At 42.6% G+C, this 25,365-nt stretch overlaps 1 protein-coding gene across 1 annotated transcript in view; it reads left to right on the plus strand.

The window, feature by feature from the left end:
- Window positions 1–13,487, plus strand: part of CHDH (choline dehydrogenase) — a 50,816-nt gene extending 37,329 nt beyond the window's left edge. The window contains exons 7-8 of the mRNA XM_040359269.1: window positions 9,727–9,829; window positions 11,995–13,487. Coding sequence (XP_040215203.1) covers window positions 9,727–9,829; window positions 11,995–12,413 — 522 coding nt within the window. The 3' untranslated portion in view covers window positions 12,414–13,487. The remainder of the gene's footprint in view (window positions 1–9,726; window positions 9,830–11,994) is intronic.
- Window positions 13,488–25,365: the final 11,878 nt, after the last annotated feature.

Consider the following 25,365-nt stretch of genomic DNA (forward strand, 5'->3'; position numbering starts at 1 on the left):
AATCCGATAAACGAGCCGAGGTCAGGTATGTAGTCAAGCAATCAGGTAATCCAGGTCAAGAGGTTAGTTCAAGGGATAAGCACATACAGGAACTGATGACAAACCAGCAACCAGCAAAGGGGAAGGGGCTGGCTTAAATAGGCCGCACTGGCCACTGATTGGTCCACAGGAGTACAGCCACTGATTGGTCCACAGGAGTACAGGTTCAGGACCAGGTTCCAACGGACAGCACACAGAATAGCACTGAGCAGTGGCTTAGAGACAAAAGAGCTGGACCTTCAATGGAGAGATCCTGGGTTCGATTCCACCCAGGACCAACTGGGGAAAGAGACCGTGGAAGGTCTGCGCCCTGACAGTATGTATCTCAAAATGCATCTGAATGCACTTGAGAAGCATGTTGCATTGTCTGTCTATACAAGCCAGCTTCACAATTATGCACACAGAATGGGCCCCCAATGAACACCCACAAAGTAAAAGATGCATGTGGCGCCTACACGCGCCACGGTGCATACAAGGAAAAACACGGGGAAAACAATTGGGTACCTTTTGCTTTGGCATAGGTGCTACAGTACATTCTGAAGCATCAAACAAGGTGCTTCAATGATTGGAGAACTGGCAGAAGACAGCAGGAGGAGACACAAATAATCACAAGTCTTTCTATTGTATCAAACAGCTTGTAAGAAAAAATGTATAAAATCTGTTAAGCTGGCCATATACCATGCACCCTCTTATGGCTCGTACACATGATCCAACTTTATGGCCGTAATTGTCTGATGGACTTGTTGTGTCGGATAATCTGACCGTGTGTACGCTCCATCAGACAATTGTTGGCTGAATTAACGACAAGAAAAGATGGCTGTTTTAATGCTCACCAATTGTTGGGCAATAAATCTGTTACGTCGGTTTATCTAAACGTGTGTACGCAAGTCCGTCCAACTAAAATCCAAAGTAAAAACACGCATTCTCAGAACTAATGCTAAACATCAGACAAGTGCTGTGTCACGAAACGCGTCAGGAGGACTCTACTGCCGCCCCACTTGTGTATACAAGCGCATTTTATCTCAGCTAAATGTAAGTGTGATAGCTGTAATAAACCTTTTAACTTTTTCAAGACGAGATTACGCTACAGCATGTGGCCACTTTTCTTTTTATCTCTTCATACTATCGATAACCTGTGAGAAAACCAGCCTGGGCAATCCATTTCCAGTACAGGTCTTGCTCTCTTCTATCTACCCACCCAGTAGAGGCTATGATGATCGGCTAACCTGTGATCCTGCAATTGATCGTTTATGACATCAGTCATTACAAGCCTTTTTTGACTTTCGGTGGCATATGTCACCTTAAAGTGGAGTTCTACCCATAAATATAACATTACATCAGTAGTTTTAAAAAAATGTCATTAGTCCTTTACGAAATTTTTTTTTTTTTAGATGCCTTCAAAGTGTTGTTGCTAGGCAGAATAGTTAATCTTCCCACTTCCTGCACCTAGGTGCTTAATGCTTCCTAACCTACACCGCACAGACTCCTGGGAATGTAGTGGGTGTAACTTTCCAGGAGTCTGTGCATTCCCCAGTCTCAAAGAATCATGTGACTTGGACAGCACAGGTGCTGAAACCTGATCTGACACTGCTTGTGCAGCACTGAGCATGTGCGAGATCTGCAAGGCTGAAATCCAGGAAGTCATACAGTCTGGCTTCATGATGCCCACACTTAAGATGGCCCCAGTCAATTTCTATTTTATAAAGTGTCTAAATGCTGTAACAACCTAACAAAACGGACCTTAGTTTACAGACTAACTTTACTAGAATACATTAAGCTTGTGTATTACAGGGGTATTTATATATAAAAAGTGAAATTGTGGCCGGAAATCCGCTTTAAGTCCACGCGCTCTGGTAAGCCTGCATTGCTTCTGGTGATGGGAAGACTGCACACTGAAGAAGTCACTTATCTGATTTATTTCACTTATTCACTTGATTGATTTCTGATTCATATGGACTTTACCATTATAATATTTGTCAGTTGACTTACAATTGACTTGTGTTTGAATTCACGCTGGTGCGTTCATTAACCCATGTTGTGATTATTGATCCATGTGACATTTATACACTTGGTGATCCATACGGACTTTTATCACAAATTAGATATTCTATTGATGCACATATAAATTTTCATTGTCGTGTTTATTGATGTGGGTTTTATATATTTATATTCATTAGTTTACAATGATTTTCATCATGACTGCCATTGCTTAAAGCGGGGGTTCACCCAAAAACTACTTTCTAGTATTACAATGTCCCGACACATTACAATACAATTATGCCTATTTTGTTTTTTTTTATGCTGTACATACCTCGGTACAGCTAACTCACCCGCAGCTTCCGGGTTGCGAATCCTGCGGGAGTGGCCGTTCCTAACTTGCTGGTGATTGACGTGATGACCAAAAACGAGCTCCCCCCGTCGCGTAAGCTGCGTCACGATTGCCGAAAGGAGTCGAACGGCGGTGCGCAGTATAGCGCCGACTCGCCGTTCGGCTTCTTTCGGCAATCGTGACGCAGCTTATGCGATGGGGGGAGCTCGTTTTTGGTCATCGCGTCAATCACCAACAAGTTAGGAATGCCCACTCCCGCGGGATTCGCAACCCGGAAGCTGCGGGTGAGTTAGCTGTACCGAGGTATGTACAGCATAAAAAAAAACAAAATAGGCATAATTGTATTGTAATGTGTCGGGACATTGTAATACTAGAAAGTAGTTTTAGGGTGAATTAGCTGTACCGAGGTATGTACAGCTTAACAAAAAACAAAATAGGCATAATTGTATTGTAATGTGTCGGGACATTGTAATACTAGAAAGTAGTTTTAGGGTGAACCCCCGCTTTAAGCGCTACACATATATTTTTCTGTTTGTTTCTTCGCTTTTTTCAAATAAGCCGTGTTAGCAGCTATTACATATTCTTGGCAGCGCAGGGTATTCCAATTTTTTCCATTAATGATAAACATCAGACAACAATAGCAGAAGTTGCCCAAAGGGTGTCTGTAAAGAGCTGTAAAACCACATGATTTGGTGAATGTTGGCTGAAAATGTTGTGCCGTCTGTATACAGAACAAGTTCACGGCCAACGCCCTTTGGACCAAAATCCGCGGAAAAGTTGGTTGGAAGTCCGATCGTGTGTACAAGGATTATTTTAATCTCCTTTAGATTTACCTTCAGCTGTGTAATAGAGGGACCTGCCTGATTGCATTCAAATTAAAAGTGTTTAGATTTGACCTCATATTATATGCTTTTGGTAAATCTAAAGGAAATCTATAGAACAAAATTGTATAATGTAAGGCCAGCCTTATCTGTGCTGCCTCCTGTAGGCCACCACCTGCATCCAATCTTAAAGTGGCTCTTATTTTGTTATGAGAGAAGCACGCGCACCGCCATTGTTGGTGTCCTTTTAACCACTTAAGACCCTGACCTTTATGCAGGTAAAGGACCTGGCCAGTTTTTGCGATTCGGCACTGCGTCGCTTTAACTGACAATTGCGCAGTGGTGCGATGTGGCTCCCAAACAAAATTGGCGCCCCTTTTTTCCCACAAATAGAGCTTTCTTTTGGTGGTATTTGATCACCTCTGCGGCTTTTAGTTTTTGCGCTATAAACAAAAATAGAGCGACAATTTTGAAAAAAAATCTATATTTTTTACTTTTTGCTATAATAAATATCCCCAAAAAAGATATAAAAAACATATTTTTTTCTCAGTTTAGGCCGATACGTATTCTTCTACCTATTTTAGGTAAAAAAAATCGCAATAGGCGTTTATCCATTGGTTTGCGCAACATTTATAGTGTTTACAAAATAGGGGATAGTTTTATTGCATTTTTATAAAAAAAATTTTTTTTACTACTTATGGCGGCGATCAGCGATTTTTTTAGTGACTGCGACATTATGGCGGACAACTTCGGACAATTTTGACAAATTTTTGGGACCATTGTCATTTTCACAGCAAAAAAATGCTATAAGAATGCATTGTTTACTGTGAAAATGACAATTGCTGTTTGGGTGTTAACCACTAGGGGGCGCTGAAGGGGTTAAGTGTGACCTCATATGTGTTTCTAACTGTAGGGGGGCGGGGCTGGACGTGTGACGTCATTGATCGTGTTTCCCTATAACAGGGAACACATGATCAATGACACTGCCACAACGAAGAACAGGAAAGGTGTGTTTACACACACCTCTCCCCGTTCTTCAGCTCCGGAGGACCGATCGCGGGACACCGGCAGCGATCGGGTACGCAGGTCCCGTGGTCACGGTGCTTTCGGACCGGGTAGCGTGCACGCGCCGGCGACCCCATTCTGCCAACGTATATCGGCGCAAAGGGGTCCTTAGGTGGTTAAAGTCTGTTGCCTGCAAATGTCTGACCTGTTCCCAGGTCAGTATAAGTAATACAGCCAAGGAACTGGCATCCTAAACGGAGAGATCCGCAATGCCAGTCTCCAGATTCTTTCATGGCCGGGTCCCTTTAAGCAATCTGAACACTTCAAAATGTGTGCTGCATATTTAGAGGCAGCCTTGGCACTTGTGTTTACAATGTGTTTTCTGAAGTCTGGAAATGTGTTTGTGAGATCCAGAATTCTAATTAATGACATATGAATGCAGAGCTGTGCATTCTGGGTGATAATGTGCTATTAAGAGACAAATGAACGCCATTACGCTGATGTCTGTGACAACTTGATGGCTCACAGGTAATTTGTGACAAGTCAAAAATTAGACGTCTATTTAAATGAAGCGACAAGCTATAAAAATCTTCCTAAACGCCAGATGTCTCATTTACCTCAAATGTTGGGAGTCACTGACTCTGGGCGTAGGGGATTTAAGCTTCGAAGGCCGGAGAATATATTTGCCGGTAGAAGAGAATGTATGTGTTGAGCAGACTAGATGTAACACTCTAATAATTGAACATTCCCCTTACAAACACATTAGATTTATTAACCACTTCCGTACCGTAGGATGTCATATGACGTCCTGGACTTCAGTGGGGATATCTGAATGATGGGTGCAGCTACTGCTGCTGTAGTGAAGGTACTAAAACAATTGCAGAAGACAGAGGGCTAGATTCAGGTAGCCCTGCGTAACATTGTGCGGGCGTAACGTATCTCCGATACGTTACGCCGCCGTAAATTAGGGCGCAAGTTCCGTATTCATAAAGAACTTGCGCCCTAAGTTACGGCGGCGTAATGTATGTGGGCCGGCGTAAGCCCGCCTAATTCAAATGGAGATGATGGGGGGTGTTTTATTTAAAATTATTGTTGAACCCCGCGTATTTTACGCATGCGCCGTTCGTGAAAGAATCCCAGTGCGCATGCTCGAAATTCCGCCGCAAATCGTCATTGCTTTTGACGTGAGCGTAAATTCCGTCCAGTCCTATTCGCGAATGACTTACGCAAACAACGTAAAAAATGCAAAATTCGACACGGGAACGACGTCCATACTTAACATTGCGTACGCCTAATAGAAGCAGGAGCAACGTTACGCCGGAAAAGCCTTACGCAAACGACGTAAAAAATTCCGCTGGGCGCACGTACGTTTGTGAATCGGCGTATCTAGGTCATTTGCATATTCTACGACGGAAGCGCCACCTAGCGGCCAGCGTAAATATGCACCCTAAGATACGACGGTGTAAGAGACTTACGCCAGTCGGATCTTAGGCTAATTTCGGTGTATCTTGCTTTCTGAATACAGAAAGAAGATACGCCGGCGCAGCTTTGAATTTACGCTGCGTATCTATAGCTACGCCGGCGTAAATTCTTGCTGAATCTAGCCCTAAATTAGTACTAAAACTAAAATGCTATTTTAGTCCTAAGACTTATGCCGCGTACACACGGTCGTTTTTCGGCATGAAAAAAAAATTAATTTTCCAGCATGTCCAAAAAACGAAGTTTTTCCAACTTCATCAATAAAAACGATGTTGCCCACACACCATCGTTTTTGAAAAATGATGAACAAAGTGCGGTGACGCACAACACGTACAACGGCACTCTAAAAGGGAAGTTCTATTCGCCTTTAGGCTGCTTTTAGCTGATTCCGTGTTAGTAAAAGACGGTTCGCGCTTTTCTGTCTGTTACAGCGTGATGAATGTGCTTACTCCATTATGAATGGTAGTTTTACCAGAACGAGCGCTCCCATCTCATAACTTGCTTCTGGGCATGCGCGGGTATAAAACGTAGTTTTTGCCCACACACGATCATTTTTTACAACACGAATAACGACATTTTTCAGAAGCCGAAAAAACGATGTGAAGCCCACACAAGATCATTTTAACCTCCCTGGCGGTATCCCCGAGCGTGACTTGGGGTGTTTTTTTTATGCTGCGATCGGTATCCCCGAGTCACGCTCGGGGTAGATGTGCAGAGTGTGCAGCGGCGCGGCTTACCTGCTCGCAGCATCCACAGACAAGTTACTTACCTTGTCCCTGGATCCTGCGATGCCGCCACGCTGTGTGAGCGAGCAGGTTCTCGCTCGATTCACTCGATTCACACAGTGCCCCTGTGTGCCGCCGATCTCCGTTCCCTGTGACGTTACGGTTCTTTCTGCCTGAAAACTGTAGATTGTCCAAAAGTGTCCCTTTATGTCAAAAATGGTTTTAGAGCAGCTAGAAAACAGCGATAATAAATTATAATCACTTGCAGAATTGTGCGATAGCGATTTGTGGGGAAATGTGTCATAAAAAAATAAAAGTAATGACAGCGACAATTCTGCAACTGAGCAAATTTCAGTGTTTTTAAGTTGATTACATTATTGAATAATTTTTATTATAATTATATTATTATTTGTTATAATTACTTATAATTATTTATTATATTATAATTTATAATTTTGTTTTTAAAAAAAAATCATACCCGGGATGCCTACTAGACTCTTGTTTGGTCAGATTTAAGTGAATTATTCCTAAGAATTACAGGCCTACAGTATAAAACGCCAAATTTCCTTGCAAAATAATTGTACCGCTTTTGGTACGTAATTCCAGACAGAATCATACCGCCAGGGAGGTTAAATGCCGTTTTAAAAAATGTCGTTTTTTTTCATGCCGAAAAATGACCGTGTATACGTGGCATAAGACTAAAACTAAAGCGAAATTTGCTGTCAATATTAACTCTGACTCCCACTACATAATGGTAACTGTAAAGACAATTGTACTTTTCAGATTTCTGTGTGTGTGGGAAGATTAACCATTAGTAACCAATCACGTTCCATTTCTTACTCTCTAAGCTGCATGGAGGATGATTGTCTGGGATCTGGATAGTCAGTATAGGAAAAACAGTCCTCTCTTCCTTTCTACTATTTTTTATAATTCAATGTTCTTTCTGCTGTTGGTGTAAGCTGTAAAAAAAAAAAAGTTAAAGTAAATCTAGCAATGAATATAATCAGACTTTGTTATGAAGGGTCCTTCAAACCCGACTTTTATTACTCAAGATTGCTGCAGGCACAGACTCACAAATGTCTCACATATCTTAGCAGTGAGCATTAAGGACCCTTTCACACTGGGGCGCTTTTCAGGCATTTTAGCGCTAAAAATAGTGCCTGAAATCTGCCTCTCATGCCTCCCCAGTGTGAAAGCTGCAAGTGCTTTCTCACTGGGGCGGTGCGCTTGCAGGATGGGAAAAAAAGTTGGTGTATACACCGCTCCCAAAACACCCTGAACATTGAAATGAATGGGCAGCGCTGCCAAAGCCCTTCGGCAGAGCCACAACACGGGCCCTATTAACCCTTTTTTCTGCCGCTAGCAAGGGTTAAAAGCACCCGCTAGTGGCCGAACTCGCCGCTATAACTATCGGTGCTTTACCGCTAACTCCCGCACCGCCCCAGTGTGAAAGGGGTCTAATTGTATACCAGGGGTGCCCAACCATGTGGCCCACGGGGGCCCTCTGATGTGGCCCAGGGTCTCCTGCTCTGGGATAGAATAGAATACTGTTATTAAAGGTCAATTTATTACTAAAAATCACAGTGTATATACTGTATGGGCATATCTGTTCTGCAGTGGTTACTGGACTGCTTTCAAACTGATCCGCAGGTGCAGAGCATCTGCGTGTTACCTGCACTGAGCCAAAGGCCCCTTTGACTTGGTCAGTCCGACCCAATTGGACCCTTCAATCACCTCTAAGGAGTAGCAGATGTAAATGGACTTGTGTCCGTTTACAAACGCCTACCTCCAATCCCATCCGCAAAAAAAAAAAAGTAGAGTGGGCTCTATAGAGTAGAGTGGGCTGCCATCCACCCGCTCTGCTCATTGTGGCCCGCGACCCGTTACCAAGTCGCATATACATTCAGTATATGAAATATTGCTCCTGCCCACCGGAGAGAAGATCGAATGTTAACACATGAGCCACAATGTTGTGTAGAACAGTGGTTCTCAACCACCATGCCATGGCTTATTCCTGGGCTATGGCTCCCCTCCTTCTGGGCCTCCAGCCAACTGCAGATCCCCCAATCTCCAGCAGTGCCTCCCAGCCCCCATAGTGCCTCCAGGCTCCCTGAGAGATTTAAAGTGGAGGTTCACCCAAAAACTCAATTTTTAACATTAGATTGAGGCTCATTTTGGGAAGCAGAATTGGGTGTTTTTTTTTAAATGGAAGCAGTACTTACCATTTTAGAGATATATCTTCTCCGCCGCTTCCGGGTATGGGCTGCGGGACTGGGCGTTCCTATTTGATTGACAGGCATCCGACAGGCTTCCGACGGTCGCATACAGCGCGTCACGATTTTCTGAAAGTAGCCGAATGTCGGCGCGCAGGCACCGTATAGAGCCGCACCGTCTTTCGGCTACTCGTGACGCGATGTATGCGACCGTCGGAAGCCTGTCAATCAAATAGGAACGCCCAGTCCCGAAGACCATACCCGGAAGCGGCGGAGAAGATCTATCTCTAAAACGGTAAGTACTGCTTCGATTTTAAAAAAACACCCGATTCTACTTCCCAAAATGAGCCTCAATCTAATGTTAAAAATTGTTTTTCGGGTGAACTCCCGCTTTAAGCCCCCAACGGTTCCTCCCAGGCTCTCACAGCGCCCTGCCTTTTTTGTGTCTCTCAGTCCAGTGCAGTGCCAGCCTGCCATAGAGTCTGGCATTGGTTGCCCCTCATATAGCAGGGGCAACTTTACGCCGCGCAAATCTAACGTAAACGTCGTAACTTCACTGCGTCGACCGCGCGTACGTTCGGGAATTCGCGTATTTTGCTAATTTGCATACACGACAGGGAAAACGACGGAGGCGACACCTAGCGGCGAAAAAAAAAATTGCATTTAAGATCCGACAGCGTAAGAGCCTTACTTACGCCTGTCGGATCTAATTGATATCTATGCGTAACTGATTCTAAGAATCAGTCGCATAGATACGACGGCCCAGATTAGGACTTACGACGGCGTACATTGCGTTGCGCCGTCGTAGGCCCTTTGAGAATCTGGGCCATAGTGCCCCCTCGCTCTCCTGTCAAGCCCTGCTCTGAGCCACATTCCTGTCTGAAAAATTTGTGCCCGGGTTTCAGGTGGACTGAAACCGGGACACATCATTACAAACCCGAACTATCTTGGTGAATCCCGGACAGGTGGAAACCCTACCTTGGTCCCTGTCTGCATGTGTCATTAAGGCCTTAATGCCACAATTTGTATGGCATTACGAAAGTTCTACAGCATGTTTTTTTTTTTTTTCCATGAAGAGGAAGCGATCGTAATTCAAAATCATTTGTCTATACCAGGTACACGTTGGAACTATGAGGGAAACCAGCGTGGGGAATCTGAAACTTAGCAGTACTGACCCACGAGATCATCCCATTATCAATCCAAACTACCTTTCTACTGGTGAGTATAAAATACATCAATCCGAATTTATATACTCAAAATAAAATGTGAACTTGACATTCCCAACATTAAAAATTTCCGTTCAATTTTAGAATGTTTCCTGAATACCACTTTTCACCCCAAAACACAATTCAGAATGTTTTATTTAATATATAATTGGCAGCTTCCAAAGAAATAATTTATATTTATTTCCATGTTCTAATACAGTTTTTTAGTAGGCAAGGTATGATCCAGAGTAGAAGACAGTCCTGGACTGATGGTCTGGATCATCTGGCATTTGCCAGAGGGGCTGAAGTTGGCAGTTATGCTTTAAAGCTGATCTTCACTTTTTACTGTCCCTTTTAAATAGTTTATTTGGGCCTGGCTAGCCCAAGCAAACTATTTACTGCACTAACAGGCGCGCTTGCTGGGCACTGTTCTAATTGTATATAGACTCAGCTACATAGGGTATACAGCGCTGTGTTCTGGAAGTGGAGTGGGGACTTCTCATCCCACTCCTGGAACAAAATCGAGTTGGAGGCAGCTTTGTATTCTATTATATTCTATGCAGTGCCGATCCTGACCCCCAGGGCTGATCCGCCCTATAGGCTCACTATGCAAGCCGCTTAGGCCCCCATAAAGCTGTGGAGGGCCCCCAAAATTACTAGAGGCCCCGCCTGGTGAGAAGTAATTTTCGGCCCCTCACCTCGCTGGCTGCATGGGAAAAGAGGTAAGAAGTCAGCACCCCCACTTCTCACTTTAATGTAAGATGTAATTTCCGACAGCAGAAGAACTTTAATCTTTAACGTGACATGTCATTTTCGGCAGCCCCCCCCCCCCCCCCTGCTTCTCAACTTTAATGTGAAATGTCATTTTGCTTAGGGCCCCAGGGAGGTCAGGATCGGCCCTAAGCAAAATGACATGTCACATTAAAATTGAGAAGCGGGGGGGTGGGCGCTGCCGACAGTGACATGTAACATTAAAGTTGAGAAGCGGGGGGAGGGGATGTTCTGCTGTCGGAAATGACATCTTACATTAAAGTGAGAAGCAGGGGGTGCTGACTTATTACCTCTTCTCCCATGCAGCCAGCAAGTTGAGAAGCGGGGTGAGGGGCAAAAAATTACTTCTCACCAGGCAAGGCCTCTAGTATTTTGGGGGCCCTCTGCAGCTTTGCGGGGCCCTAAGCGACTTGCATAGTGAGCCTATAGGGCGGATCGGCCCTGATTCTATGAATAAACATAAATCTTCCTCTGATTGGCCAAGTCGGTTATCATAATGTCATCTCTCCACCTCCGCTTCCCCTGAATGGCTGATCGGCGCCCAGTCCAACTCTATTTTGTTCTGGGAGTGACACAGAAAGTCACAGCTCTGTATCCTGTATGTGACTGTGGCTACATATAGTTCCTACAGGACTAAAGGTATGGCAGAGTGAGGCATTTTGATGGCAGAGTGAGGCATTTTGATGGCAGAGTGAGGCATTTTGATGGCAGAGTGAGGCATTTTGATGGCAGAGTGAGTAATGGGGTTGCCGGGTTAGGCATTGGGTTGCCGGGTTAGGCATTGGGTTGCCGGGTTAGGCATTGGGTTGCCGGGTTAGGCATGTTGATGGCCCAGTGAGGCATGTTGATGGCCCAGTGAGGCATGTTGATGGCCCAGTGAGGCATGTTGATGGCCCAGTGAGGCATGTTGATGGCCCAGTGAGGCATGTTGATGGCCCAGTGAGGCATGTAATGGCACAGTGAGGCATGTGAGGTATGTAATGGCACAGTGAGGCATGTTGATGGCACAGTGAGATTTGAAAAAGCTGTATAAAGCCCGTTCCTGTCGGCGTTTTTTCCTGTCAGCGGTTGTTCTGGCTACCCCTCAGCTTCCAGACAGACTAGTAGGAAGGGGGTCGTCTTATACGTCGAGTATATCCCAAAACCAAAATTTTAGGTGGAAAATTAGGGGGTCGTCTTATATGCCGGCAAATACGGTAGTTATTTATAAAGGTCAATAGTGTAGAGTAGTGCATCAAGCTATGCTTTTTATATATATGTGTGTGTATATGTATATGTATGTGTGTGTGTGTGTGTGTGTGTGTGTAATTTGTGCACTCTCTTTTCCATGGTCTGTTATCTTTGTAATTATCCTTCAAATTGTCCAAAATGTAGTAAAACTATCTTCCTGTGCATATCATTTCACAGAAAAGGACATTGCAGATTTCCGGGAGTGCGTGAAGTTGTCCAGAGAGATCTTTGCTCAGAAAGCGTTTGATGAATTCCGGGGCGCCGAAGTCCTGCCTGGCTCCAGTGTCCAGACAAATGAAGAGATTGACGCTTTCATTAGACAGAAGGCCGACACCGCCTATCACCCATCCTGCACCTGTAAAATGGGGCAGCCAACTGACACAAGTGCGGTTGTTGACCCAGAGACAAAGGTAATAGGTGTGGAAAATTTACGAGTGGTGGATGCCTCTATCATGCCCAGTATTGTAAGTGGGAATTTAAACGCGCCAACAATTATGTTGGCAGAAAAGGCAGCTGATATCATTCAGAGGATACCGCCTCTTGTGGAGAGAGATGTACGCGTGTACAGACCTCAAACCCTGGAGACTCAGCGATAGGTAAAAGTCGTCTTCATAATTGAATTACATTTAGATTGCTATATATAGCATTGTGTATCAAACAATTGTATTTTTTTTTAATTGTAGAAAATGCTTTTTTTAATACTTTGTTGCCGATTTCATGCACCCCAGTAATGACTGCGTGCCGTTTCTTGGGTCTGCTTTACTGATTGTGACAATAGCGGACAATGTCTAAAGCCTAGTACACACAGGCTGAATGTTGGGTGGCATTGGTCAGTTCAGTAGAATTCGGCTGACATTCGGTTAGTCCGGCACTTACCCCATCGTGGCCGGTGGCAGGCAGCATGGTGAAGTGGCTCGGCTCCTCCTAGGCATCCAAAGGGATCGCCTGTCCTTTTAGCCAATTGGGTGACCGGTGTCAAAACCTGCTTCCTGGTTGGCTGGGAAGAGGGTCAGTGTTACAACAGCACATATTCATTCACTATTGTAACACACCTGGGTGGGATCGGAGCACACTCTCTGCAACCCAACCCCACCATATATTAAAGCCTATTAGAGACTCTGGCTCTAATCGGTGCTTCAAAAAAAAATAGCAGCCCCCCCCGCATTGGAATCTTTGCGCCGGTATCCTGAAAGGGGTCGGACGCATGGATAGGAGTAGGGGTGATGCCCATGCACCCTTAATGGACAGGCCACCCCTGATGGATACCCAAAACTAAAATCTAATCGGGAGCAGATACAGTATTGAAACCTGACAGATGTTCTAACTCTTCTCAGTTCTATCCTTTGGGGCTTGTTCACAGCAGGTGCAGTGGGATTGTTCTGTGCAACCTCCCCCAAGACAATGCCACAGCAGACAGCAAAATGTCTTGTCTTCAATCAGGCCAGCGGTGGCGTACACTGAAAAGAAAAACATAATTCAGTACTTCTTTCAGTGCAATGGGGCGCAACACAATCCACTGTATCACACTGCCCTGCGGCCAATAGAACTTTTTGAAATGTCAAAAGGAAACGGCACAATGCCTGGGGATCAGTGCATCAACACTGCTTTCGTCCTACCGTGTACCAGCAGCTAACGTATGTTCTAGCGCAGCTTTGGCTTGATGAAAATTAAGGACTGGCTGGCCAATGCAAACGATTTACTGCACTAAGGCCCCTTTCACATTGGAGCGGGAGCCACGGTGGTGGTATAGCGGACGCTAAAAATAGCAGCGCTATACCGCCGGGATTGCCGCGGGAATCGGCCACTGGCGGCGCGATATTAACCCCCGCTAGCGGCCGATAAATGGATAATACTGCCCGCAATGCGCCTCTGCAGAGGCGCATTGCGGGCGGTTTTGCCGCGGTTTCCCATTGTTTTAAATGGGAAGGAGCGGTATACATGCCGCTCCTCTCACCGCTCCAAAGATCCTGCTGACAGGAGATTTTTTTCTCTCCCGCCAGCGCATCACGTCAGTGTGAAAGCCCTCAGGCTTTCACATTGAGTAGGCAGTGAAGGAGTTTTTCAGGCGGTATAGCAGCGCTATTTTTTGCGCTGTACCGCCTGAAAAACTCCTCAGTGTGTAAGGGGTCTAACAGGTGCGCTTCCCGGGCACGGTTTTAATTGTATGTAGCCTCAGCTACATACAGTATACATCGCATTGTTCCTGGCTGTGGCATGAGGACTTCCCATCCCACTCCTGGAACAAAATTAAAAAGAAAGTAGCTGGATAGCCGCACTCCGAATATTCACCTTTATTCATAGTTTAAAATCAAGGCATCAAGGGAAAGTACAGACTAACTGCACTGCCGCTGACATGTTTCACACCAGGCACTGTGCTTAGTCTGACTAAGCACGATGTCTGGTGTGAAATCTATCAGCGGCAGTGCAGTTGGTCTGTACTTTCCCTTGATGCCTTGATTTAAAATTATGAATAAATGTGAATATTCGGAGTGTGGCTATCCAGCTACTTTCTTTTCATTATCTTTGCAAACAGAGCCAGCACCCCACTTGATTGTGAAGACAGCTGACCTCAGGAGAGGTAATCATCCTGGAGCGGTGTATTCCCACATTAGAACAAAATTGAGTTGGACGTAGCTTTGTATTCTATGAATGAATATAAACTCTACTCTGATTGGTCGAGTCGTTTATTATAATGTCATCTGCCTACCTCTCCACCTCATCTTCCCGTGAATGGCCGATCGGCGCTCAGCCCAGCTCTATTTTGTTCTGGGAGTGAGACAGGAAGTCACAGCTCTGTATACTTGTATGTGACTGTGGCTACAATATCGTTCCTACAGCGGGTTCAGCAAGTGCAGTAAATATTTAGTTTGGGACAAACTATTTAAAGGTGCATTAAACGTGCAAATAGTTTTAAAGGTATCAAGTCAAAAAGTTGAATGAGGCATTTTTAACCACTTCAGCCCCGGAGGATTTTTGCGATGCGGCACTGTGTCAATTTAACCGACAATTGCGCGGTCGTGCTACGTGGCTCCCAAACAAAATTGACGTCCTTTTTTTCCCACAAATAGAGATTTATTTTGGTGGTATTTGATCACCTCTGTGGTTTTTATCTTTTGCGCTATAAACAAAAATAGAGCGACAATTTTGAAAAAAAAAGCAATATTTTTTGCTTTTTGCTATAATATACCCCAAAAATATATCTTCTACATATTTTTGGTAAAACAATTTCAATAAGCGTTCATTGATTGGTTTGCACAAAAGTTATAGTATCTACAAAATAGGGGATAGTTTTATGTGCCCACACGGCGGGTAATTTAACGGGACGTACCTGTACGCCCATTTGCCTGTCCGTGTCATTCTGCTGATGTAAAAGTTCTTGCGCGGGTCGGCAAGTGGTTAAATAGAAAATTTCTTAATAAATGTCAAATATTAAATGAAAATAGTATCAAAAAATGACACACATATATACTGTATTTGCTGGTGTATAAGACTACCTTTTACACTTAAAAAAAATGGCCAAAAAGCAGGGGTCGTCTTATACGCCGGGTCAGCTGCTGGGATGCCTACTGTATGTAGCTTCGGCTACATACAGTATTTACCGCTTAGCCAATCCCAGTGAGCGATGTATTCAAATTAATACAGAGCCTGCTCGGATTGGAGTAACAACCTCTGCCAATCCGAGCAGGCTACATACAGTAGCCTGCTCGGATTGGCTTTGAGAGTCAGAGAGGCGTGGGCTGATGATGTTACAGCCTCTGCCAATCCAAGCAGGCTTTGTAGTCATTAATAGAATACATGGCTCGCTGTGATTGGCTCCAACTCCAGCAAGAAGGAAGAAGAATATGGCTCCAGCTCCAGCAAGAATGAAGTACAATATGGCTCCAGAAGGAAGAAATATGAAGCCTCGGAAGGGTCGTCTTATATGGTGAGTAGTACAGGCAAAAAATCTTAAAAAAACTTAAAATTAGGGGGTCGTCTTTTACGCCCGGTCGCCTTATACACTGGCAAATCCGATAATACCCTTTTTCCGCCAATAGGAAGAGGATGTTGTATTTTATATCGGTGGAAGAAGAGTATTTATATATGTGCGTGATTATTTATTTTTCTATATACTATTTTCATTCAATATTTGACTTTTATAACTATATCTTGAATTTACTTAATTAAACTTTAGTTGTTTTTGATGCGCCATAGGGGCAGATTTACTAAAACTGGAAAGTGCAGCTTTACCTAGAAACCAATCAGCTTCCAGGTTTTATTGTTGAAGCTCAATTGAACAAGCTGACGTTAGAAGCTGATTGGCTCCCATGCAAGGGCGGACTTCTATTGCCCCCGGGCAATAGAAGACTATGGGGCCCCTGGGCTTACAGATGGCCACCACGCCAGGAGGCAATGTAGAGGCGAGGCAGCTAAAATCTCGGGATTTCCACATCAGATTGGTTTCAGACATATCAGGGACAGATGTAAAAAAAAAACATAGATTTTTACATACTGTCCCTGGTTTTACTGAGCCTGGCAACCCTGATGGGGCCCCCTAGTGGCATGGGGCCCTCGGGCAGTGAACGAGTGACTCAATGGTCAGTCCGCCCCTGCTCCCATGCACAGCTGCCCCCCCATGTGTGTCCTGTGAAAGCAGCTTCCCTTTGACTGATATTCCAGTCACCTTTTTTCTTTTGTATCAATATATATGGTGCAGGAACTGCACTGAATGACGATATGGCATATTTCTACGATTTAAACCATTTTACCAATTTATTACCAATATAAATTGACGGGTTCTAATTATATTCCACTTTATCCATCCCACTGGATATCTCATGAGATAAAATAAAGAATGGTTTCAATACATAAATTACACATATTTTGGATAAATACGGCATGCAGTATTTTAGTAGCGCTTTTTATCGAATTCCCAAGAATTTGGGGAAAAACACTATGCAGTATTTTATCACATTTCTTGAAGCGGTACATACTGCTTTGTGAATGGAGCCCTATGTTTGTTATTTTAGATTACAGTATGATTTTCGCTTTAACATTTTTTAAAATTTTGTTCAAAACTTTTAACTTCACATTAGCTAAAAAATGTAATACATTTCTTGTGTAGCATTTATAAATGTTGTTGTAATTTAATGTTGTTCAAATTAAAATGTAGATTTCTATTTCAATCTGCTTCTTCTTTTATTTTTTTAAACTGTCAAAACTTTTTCTCGGGGCACTGTTTCATCTTAGCTATGGCATTCGGCTGGCAGAATCAAAACCAGTCAATTATTACTCCTCAGAGAGCCTGGAGGTGTCTCAAGATGTCATATACACTAGATTGCCAAAAGTATTGGGACGCCTGCTTTTACACGCATGTGAACTTTAATGGCATCCCAGTCTCAATATTGCGTTGGCCAACCCTTTGCAGCTATAGCAGCTTCAACTCTTCTGGGAAGGCTGTCCACAAGGTTTAGGAGTGTGTCTATGGGAATGTTTGAACATTCTTCCAGAAGTGCATTTGTGAGGTTGGACGAGAAGGCCTGGCTCACAGTCTCCACTCAAATTCATCCTAAAGGTGTTCTATCGGGTTGAGGTGCAGGCCAGTCAAGTTTCTTCACCCCAAACTCCCTCATCCATGTTTTTATGGACATTGTTTTGTGCACTGGTCCAAATCATTTGGTGGAAGGGGGATTATGGTGTGTTTTTTTTTTTTTTTTTCTTCATGGGTTGGGCTTGGTCCCTTAGTTCCAGTGAAGTTTACACTTAAGGTTTCAGCATACCAAGACATTTTGGACAATTTCATACTCCCAACTTTGTGGGAACAGTTTGGGGATGGCCTCTTCCTATTCCAACACGACTGCGCACCAGTGCACAAACCAAGGTCCAAAGACATGGATGAGTGAGTTTGGGGTGGAGGAACTTGGCTGTCCTGCACAGAGTCCTGACCTCAACCGATAGAACACCTTTTGGGATGAATTGGAGCGTAGACTGCGAGCCAGGCCTTCTTGTCCAACATTAGTGCCTGACCTCACAAGTGCGCTTGTGAATGAATGGTCAAACATTCCCATAGACACACTCCTAAACCTTGTGGACAGCTTTCCCAGAAGAGTTAAAGGTGGCATAGATGCAAAGGGTGGGCTAACTCGATATTGAACCCTACAGACTAAGACTGGGATTCCATTAAAGTTCATGAAAAGGCAGGTGTCCCAATACTTTTGATAATATAGTGTAGACTTCATATAAGTCTGCACTTGTTTCTTCACCTGACCTTAATGTCTAATGTCCCCTTAGCCTCCTTACAGAGACGCTTTACTTAGTTACTGTTACTTTGTCAATTCAGGGCAGCGGGCAGCCTGGCACTACATTTTTACTGGTCAGGCTGCAGATACTGCAGGAGGCCACTGAAGGTAGGTACAGACCCGTGGAGGGGCAGACATGCCTGATTGTACTGTGGCCGTAAAATATGTTCGCTGGGGAAATTTTGCATTAACCTGAATTTGGACTTTGAATTCTAATTTTTAATATTTATTAAAGCTGAAATAACTTCCCAAGTAACTTGTGCCAAAGTGACTCTGCCAAAGAAGCCAGGCCTGTGCATGCAGCTTCCATTGTATTCTAGTCTTGTAAGCTCTTGACTCATGATTACCAAGCCACAAGCTGCCTATTCATTGAACTTGCAAGTCAATTGAGGCCATGTCCATGTACTAAAAGACCATTGTGAGGCTGAGAAGTTTCTAATTGATTTGTTAGTTTATAAACCTCTTTAAAGCAGCTTGCCTTCAAATGCAGTGCCTGTTCCTCAGAGACACGTTTCTATACACACATTTCAAATTGGTCACATTTGTTGTATATAGTCTAGTACACACGATGAGATTATTGAATGAATGACTGTCCGTTTTGTTTTTTTATGCTAGTCTCCATATCAAAAATTAAAGGGGTTGTAAAGGATTATTTTTTTCCCCTAAATAGCTTCCTTTACCTTAGTGCAGTCCTCCTTCACTTATCTCATCCTTCCATTTTGCTTTTAAATGTCCTTATTTCTTCTGAGAAATCCTCACTTCCTGTTCTTCTGTCTGTAACTACACACCGTAATGCGAGACTTTCTTCCTGGCGTGGAAAAAGCCTCTTGAGGGGGCGAGAAGGAGAGTCAGGACACTCTACTTTGCAGATAGAGAAAGGAGCTGTGGGTTAGTGGGCATCCTGACACTCCTGCTCGCCCCCTCCCCCTCAAGAGGCTTTCTCCACACCAGGAAGAAAGTCTCGCATTACGGTGTGTAGTTACAGACAGAAGAACAGGAAGTGAGGATTTCTCAGAAGAAATAAGGACATTTAAAAGCAAAATCGAAGGATGAGGTAAGTGAAGGAGGACTTCACTAAAGTAAAGGAAGCTATTTAGGGAAAACATGTTTTCCTTTACAACCCCTTTAAGAGGTTACTAAAGTACAAAAATTCTCGTACGACAGAATAGTGTTTTTTTTTTTAATTGTATTTTTGGACAAAAACTGTACTGTTTTAATAAAAATTGTACAATCTGGTATCATACGAGAACATTTTTTGTGTTTTATCCCTTCGGATAATTTTGGACAAAAGCTGTTCAGATTCTCGTACGATCGATTTGAAAGCGGTATTTTTTGTACGATATTCTGATCGTGTGTGTACTAGGCTTAGATGTTTTAAAAGCCCTAACTGAATAAAGTGAGGGACATGTATCAGGCAAATTAGTGACAAAATTAGATCTTCAACAAACTGCCTTGAAAGAAGAAGTCTTACTTGAATTTTTATTGATATAGTCCGTTCCCTAGTGGACAAATTACAATTAGTACTTTGTCTTAACTTCCTCTGTGCTGTCTAATGGCCATATAAACTAGACAAAAAATTGTTTTAAAAAACTGTAATTTGAGATTAGTTTTTCATCCAGTTAATGGGCACAAATAGAAAATAGTTTTTGACTTTTCAAAGCCAAAAAAATCAAAGGAACAGGTTGGAAAACTTCTGCTGAACAAATGACAATTGAAAGGTTAATGTGTTTCTCGACCGTTAAAAAATTGTTTCCTCTGCTCATATGTGACAAAAAGGACAAAAACATAATTTATTTATGTCCATTAAACAATTATTATACAATTAACATCTATTTTTCGAAATTCGGTCATTATACAGTACCTTGAAAAAGTAATCATACCCCTTACAATTTTCTACATTTTGGCATGTTACAACTAAAAACATAAATGTATTTTATGTGATAGACCAGCACAAAGTGGCACATAATTGTGCAGTGGCAGGAAAATGAAAAATAGTTTTCATTTTTTTACAAATATCTGAAAAGTGTGGCGTGCATTTTTATTCAGCCCCCTTTAGTGGCAAGAAGGAAGCCATTGTTGAAAGAAAGCCATAAGAAGTCCCGTTTGCAGTTTGCGAAAAGCCCTGTGGGGGACACAGCAAACATGTGGAAAAATTTGCTTCGGTCAGATGAGACCAAAATTTAACTTTTTGGCCTAAAAGCTAAATGCTATGTGTGGTGTACAACTAACACTGCACATCACCCTGAACACACCATCCCCACCTTAAAACATGGTGGTGGCAGCATCATGTTGTGGGGATGCTTTTCTTCAGCAGAGACAGGGAATCTGGTCAGAGTAGATGGGAAGATAGTTGAAGACAAATACAGGACAATCTTAGAAGAAAACCTGTTAAGAGTCTGCAAAAGACTTGAGACTGGGGCGAAGGTTCGCCTTCCAGCAGGACAATGACCCTAAACATACAGCCAGAGCTAAAATGGAATGGTTTAGATCAAAACATGTGTGTAAGAATGGCCCGGTCAAGGTCCAGACTCAAATCCAATAAAGAATCTGTGGCAAGACTTGAAAATTGCTGTTCACAGACGCTGACAGAACTTGAGTTATGTTGCTTAGATGGATCGGCAAAAATGTGCAAAGCTGGTAGAGACATACCCAAAAAGTCTTGCAGCTGTAATTGCAGCGAAAGGTGGTTCTACAGTATTAACTCGGGGCTGAATACAAATGCATGCCACACTTTTCAGATATTTATTTGTAAAAAAAAATTATAATTATATATTTATAATTCTATATATTTCCTTCCACTTCACAAGTAATTGCCACGTTGTGTTTGTCTATCACCTAAAATTCCAATAAAATACATTTACACTTTTGGCTGTAAGATAGCAAATTGTGGACAATTTCAAGGGGTACGAATACTTTTTCAAGGCACTGTATGTTGGCACTCTCCTTTTGCTCTCACGACCAAGTGTTTATTATTCGAAAATGAGTTTTAATGATTTTTCACATAGTTTATGGCTAGCATAAGGCTACCTGTGAGATCAGACAGGGCGCCCTTCCTCCCTCAACAGCTGCCGGACAATGCAGCAAAGAAACTGTAGTTTTCTTTGCTTCCAAACACTTACCTGAGACAAGTGTATCATGAGTAATGTAGGGGGAGGGGCTTGTCTGCTAAAATGTTTCAGGCAAGCATGACAGTGCTCAGAGATGTAAAAAATGCTATGTGTCAAAGGAGCTATCTCCTAGTTTGGTGTGTGGTTGGATGGCCATGGTGGGAGGAAGGGTGCCCTCCTCTTTCTCATTGCTAGCCTTAGACAGGACATACCTTCACTTATATAACTGTACTTATAACATCAAAATTAGGTTCTGGTACAAAGCATGAAATTTTAATTTCAAATCTAAATTGTTATTGGTATCCAAATATTTTTTTTTCTTTTGAATATTACAGGAAATTGTTAAAAGTTCTGTTTTTTGTTTTTTATGTCTGTGTCCGATTGAGATTCCCTTTCCCAAAGACACAACAGAACAGGAAGTATATAAATGCATCGCTCTAGGTAAATACCCAACGGCCAATATGTAAACTCAAGACCAGTTGCAGGCCCAGCTGGCAACCGACGAACACTGTAGAACAAATGGGATGGCCCACACACCAGGATCGGAAATCCCAAGTAGAAGTCTCTATTGCTGTTAAATCCACCAAACACAGTCACAGTAGCAAGGAACAAAATTTAACGTGTATCACGCTGATCTGCACTTAATTGTAACATGACTTCTACTTGGATTCCGATCCCGGTGTACGGCAATCCCATTTTTTCTACAACAGAACAGGAAGTAACTTATAGGACAGTTGCTATTTAACCTCTTGACCACCGCCCCATGTCAAAAAGACGTCCTGTTTTTAAAGTTGAATATCTCGATAACGGCAGCAGCTGCTGCCACAACCGAGATATTCATCTTTTCAGGGGGCGGTGGTGTACACGATAACGGCGGTCTCCGCGGCGGATTCGCCGCGAGATCGCCGTTATCGGTGGCGGGAGAGGGCCCCCCCCCCCTCCCGCCGCTCTCCCGCGCCCTCAGCCGCTTACCGGAGCCGTCGGTAGCGGCGGAGGGGATCGGATGTGTCCGGCAGCTGAGCGGGGACGGGACTGAAGGAGAAATCTCCTTCACCCGTCCTCATAGCTCTGCTGGGCGGAAGTGACGTCAAAACGTCAGTCCCGCCCAGCCTCTTAAAGAAACATTTTTTTTTTTGTCATTTGAAAAAATGACTTTTTTTTTTTTTTTTTTCATTTAAGTCTAATTATGAGATCTGAGGTCTTTTTGACCCCAGATCTCATATTTAAGAGGACCTGTCATGTTTTTTTCTATTACAAGGGATGTTTACATTCCTTGTAATAGGAATAAAAGTGATCAATTTTTTTTTTTTTTTTTTTTTTCAGTGTAAAAAATTATAAAACTAAATAAAAATAAATAATAAAACCAAAAAATTTTTTTTTAAAGCGCCCCGTCCCGACGAGCTCGCGCGCAGAAGCAAACGCATACGCGAGTAGCGCCCGCATATGAAAACGGTATTCAAACCACACAAGTGAGGTATCGCCGCGATCGTTAGAGTGAGAGCAATAATTCTAGCCCTAGACCTACTCTGCAACTCAAAAAATGCAACCTGTAGAATTTTTTAAACATCGCCTATCGAGATTTTTAAGGGTAAAAGTTTGACGCCATGCCACGAGCGGGCGCAATTTTTAAGCGTGACATGTTGGGTATCATTTTACTCGGCGTAACATTATCTTTCACAATATATAAAAAAATTGGGCAAAATGTATTGTTGTCTTATTTTTTAATTCAAAAAAGTGATTTTTATCCAAAAAAAGTGCGCTTGTAAGACCGCTGCGCAAATACGGTGTGACAAAAAGTATTGCAATGACTGCCATTTTATTCCCTAGGATGTCTGCTAAAAAAAATATATAATGTTTGGGGGTTCTGATTAATTTTCTAGCAAAAAAATTGTGATTTTCACATGAAGGAGAGAAGTGCCAGAATTCACCTGGTGGGCAAGTGGTTAAGCAGGCGTTTCTATTGGAAGATTTCCTTTCGCTGTCTGTTTTGATGACAACTTTAATATTTTGGACTTTCTGTCACGAGGACAGTGGTCAGAAAGACAGAAAAGTGATACAGAATTCCCCCAAAAGCAATAAAAGTGAAAGGCATTTAAATGTTGTAAAATAATACACCAATAAAATATGTGGAATAGAATGAAAGGCTGGCATATAGCTGCTCACACTAGCCCCTTTCTGAATGCACTCAATAATACTTTCTCAAATACACAAAATAACACACCGAACAAAAAGAAAAAAGAGGTTTATTGATTTTAGGCATAATGTGTCCTCTCTCTGAAATGATGCCTCCTGTATGTGCACACAAAACCATGATAAGATATACATTTTACCAAATTCCATAGCTTCTCTGCAATATTACTGCTTGTAAAAGCCCTCGGATCAGCATGTTTTTTCACTCAGTGAACATATATTAGACCATGTCATATATTAAAGTGTGCTCCATCATCAATTGCAAGAGTTTCCACCACTGGCAACTTAACGAAACAAACCAAACAATCTCAGCACCAGTGCATATCCTTTGCCAGGAGTCGGTCACTTCTCAGCAGCTGTCGGGGCTGGATTCAGCACTGAGCAACACAGACATGTGCCCAAGGTCAAATGAGTGTGGGTTGATGATGGAAAACGTTTCCTAAAAGTGTTCTGAGAATAACCAAGACCACTCCACTGTGACCTTAGCTTTAAGCCAGCTTTTCCTAAGAAAAGTAGAATTTATGGGTAAAATAATTGGTTTGGTCAGATTAAGTTACATTTCTTCTTATTTTTATAAATATATCTTCTACTTCCTTTTTAATTTCTTGCATTTTTCCACTATGACACTCTGTTTGAGAAGCATGCCCACTTCCTAATAAGAAAATCCAGCTCTAGCTGCTCACGCTGGGGACAGAGAATACCAGCTGCTAGTTGAAAGTGGTAAGTATAAAAAATTTGAGTACATTTCATTATTTCACTATACACTCCCCTTTTAAGCTTGGCTTTGTTTCAGCATGCTTTGTTTTATTCATTGGTTTAAAAAAGTCAAACGAAGTAAAATCCAGGGTAAAACATTGATTGGCGCTGATAAATTTCCCTTTATTCATTAAAAATCTGTCACAGGGACGAATCCTATATTTCTTAGCTATTTTTGTTGCTTAGCAAATTCGTACCCACCCTTAAGAGTGATTATTGTATTCCATATGGCAGCTAGAAAAGACATCCCAGATTTCTGGAAATCAGTTGGGATGCCTAAAGAATCCGATTGGTTTTCTTTCAACTGAAGGGTTGTTCCATTATGGAGGAAGTTTAAAACAACCTAAAGTATGCAATCTTTATGGCTTTCCAGATTCTAATGTCAAACATATTTAGAACAAGGAGGAGACGTAGGGTATGTTAGATGGAAAATACTGAGAATAGGAAGACTAAAAGATGTCTGTGTGTGGCTTTATTATTCTATGCTGTGTCTTGTATGAATGTTTTTTCCCACCATTTTCTTCAATTTAGTTGCTTAAATTTTTATTGTTTAAAAAAAATACAAAAATGTAGGCCAAGTATTAAAACATTCCAAAAAGGGTGCGACTAGAGAATTGGCTTGATGTGTCCCACTGGGGAGATTTCCTGTCCTGGAGAGACAACTGGAAATCACCTTGAAGTGAAGGAATTCTCCTCTTACTTAGTTGTCACTGAAACAGCTGTCTGCCCCCTACCCCTAGTGTAAGGGTCAACCCTAACATTTTGGAGTTCCTCATGCAGACAAGGCCCATCCAGACAAATAGGGATTCTCCCCAATTGGGAAAAGTCAGCATTAAAACCTTGATAGCAAGTCTAACCCTTCCGCAATCTAAAACTAAAGTTTTGCCTTTAAATACATTTTAAAGAAATATTTGCTGAAAAACCCTTGGCGGCTGCCATTGCTAACTTCCCATTCTTCAATTGCTTGGCTTCAATAGTCACTGGGGTTGATTTTCTAAAGACAACTAGGCTGTTAACTTTGCAAGTGAATTTTCCTGTCATTCAAACCTATGCAAGTAAAACATATAAAAGTAAAAAAAAAAGTATAGTAAAATATCTTGCAAAGTGAACACCCTTTTTGCCTTTAGTAAATGAGGTTTTAGGGTCTTTCTATAATTTTGGCTTATGCCTGGGGTGGAGCTACTGCCAACGTGTACAAAAAATATTATTTCGCAACA

Source organism: Rana temporaria, chromosome 7 (assembly GCF_905171775.1).
Source record: "Rana temporaria chromosome 7, aRanTem1.1, whole genome shotgun sequence".
NCBI lineage: Eukaryota > Metazoa > Chordata > Amphibia > Anura > Ranidae > Rana > Rana temporaria.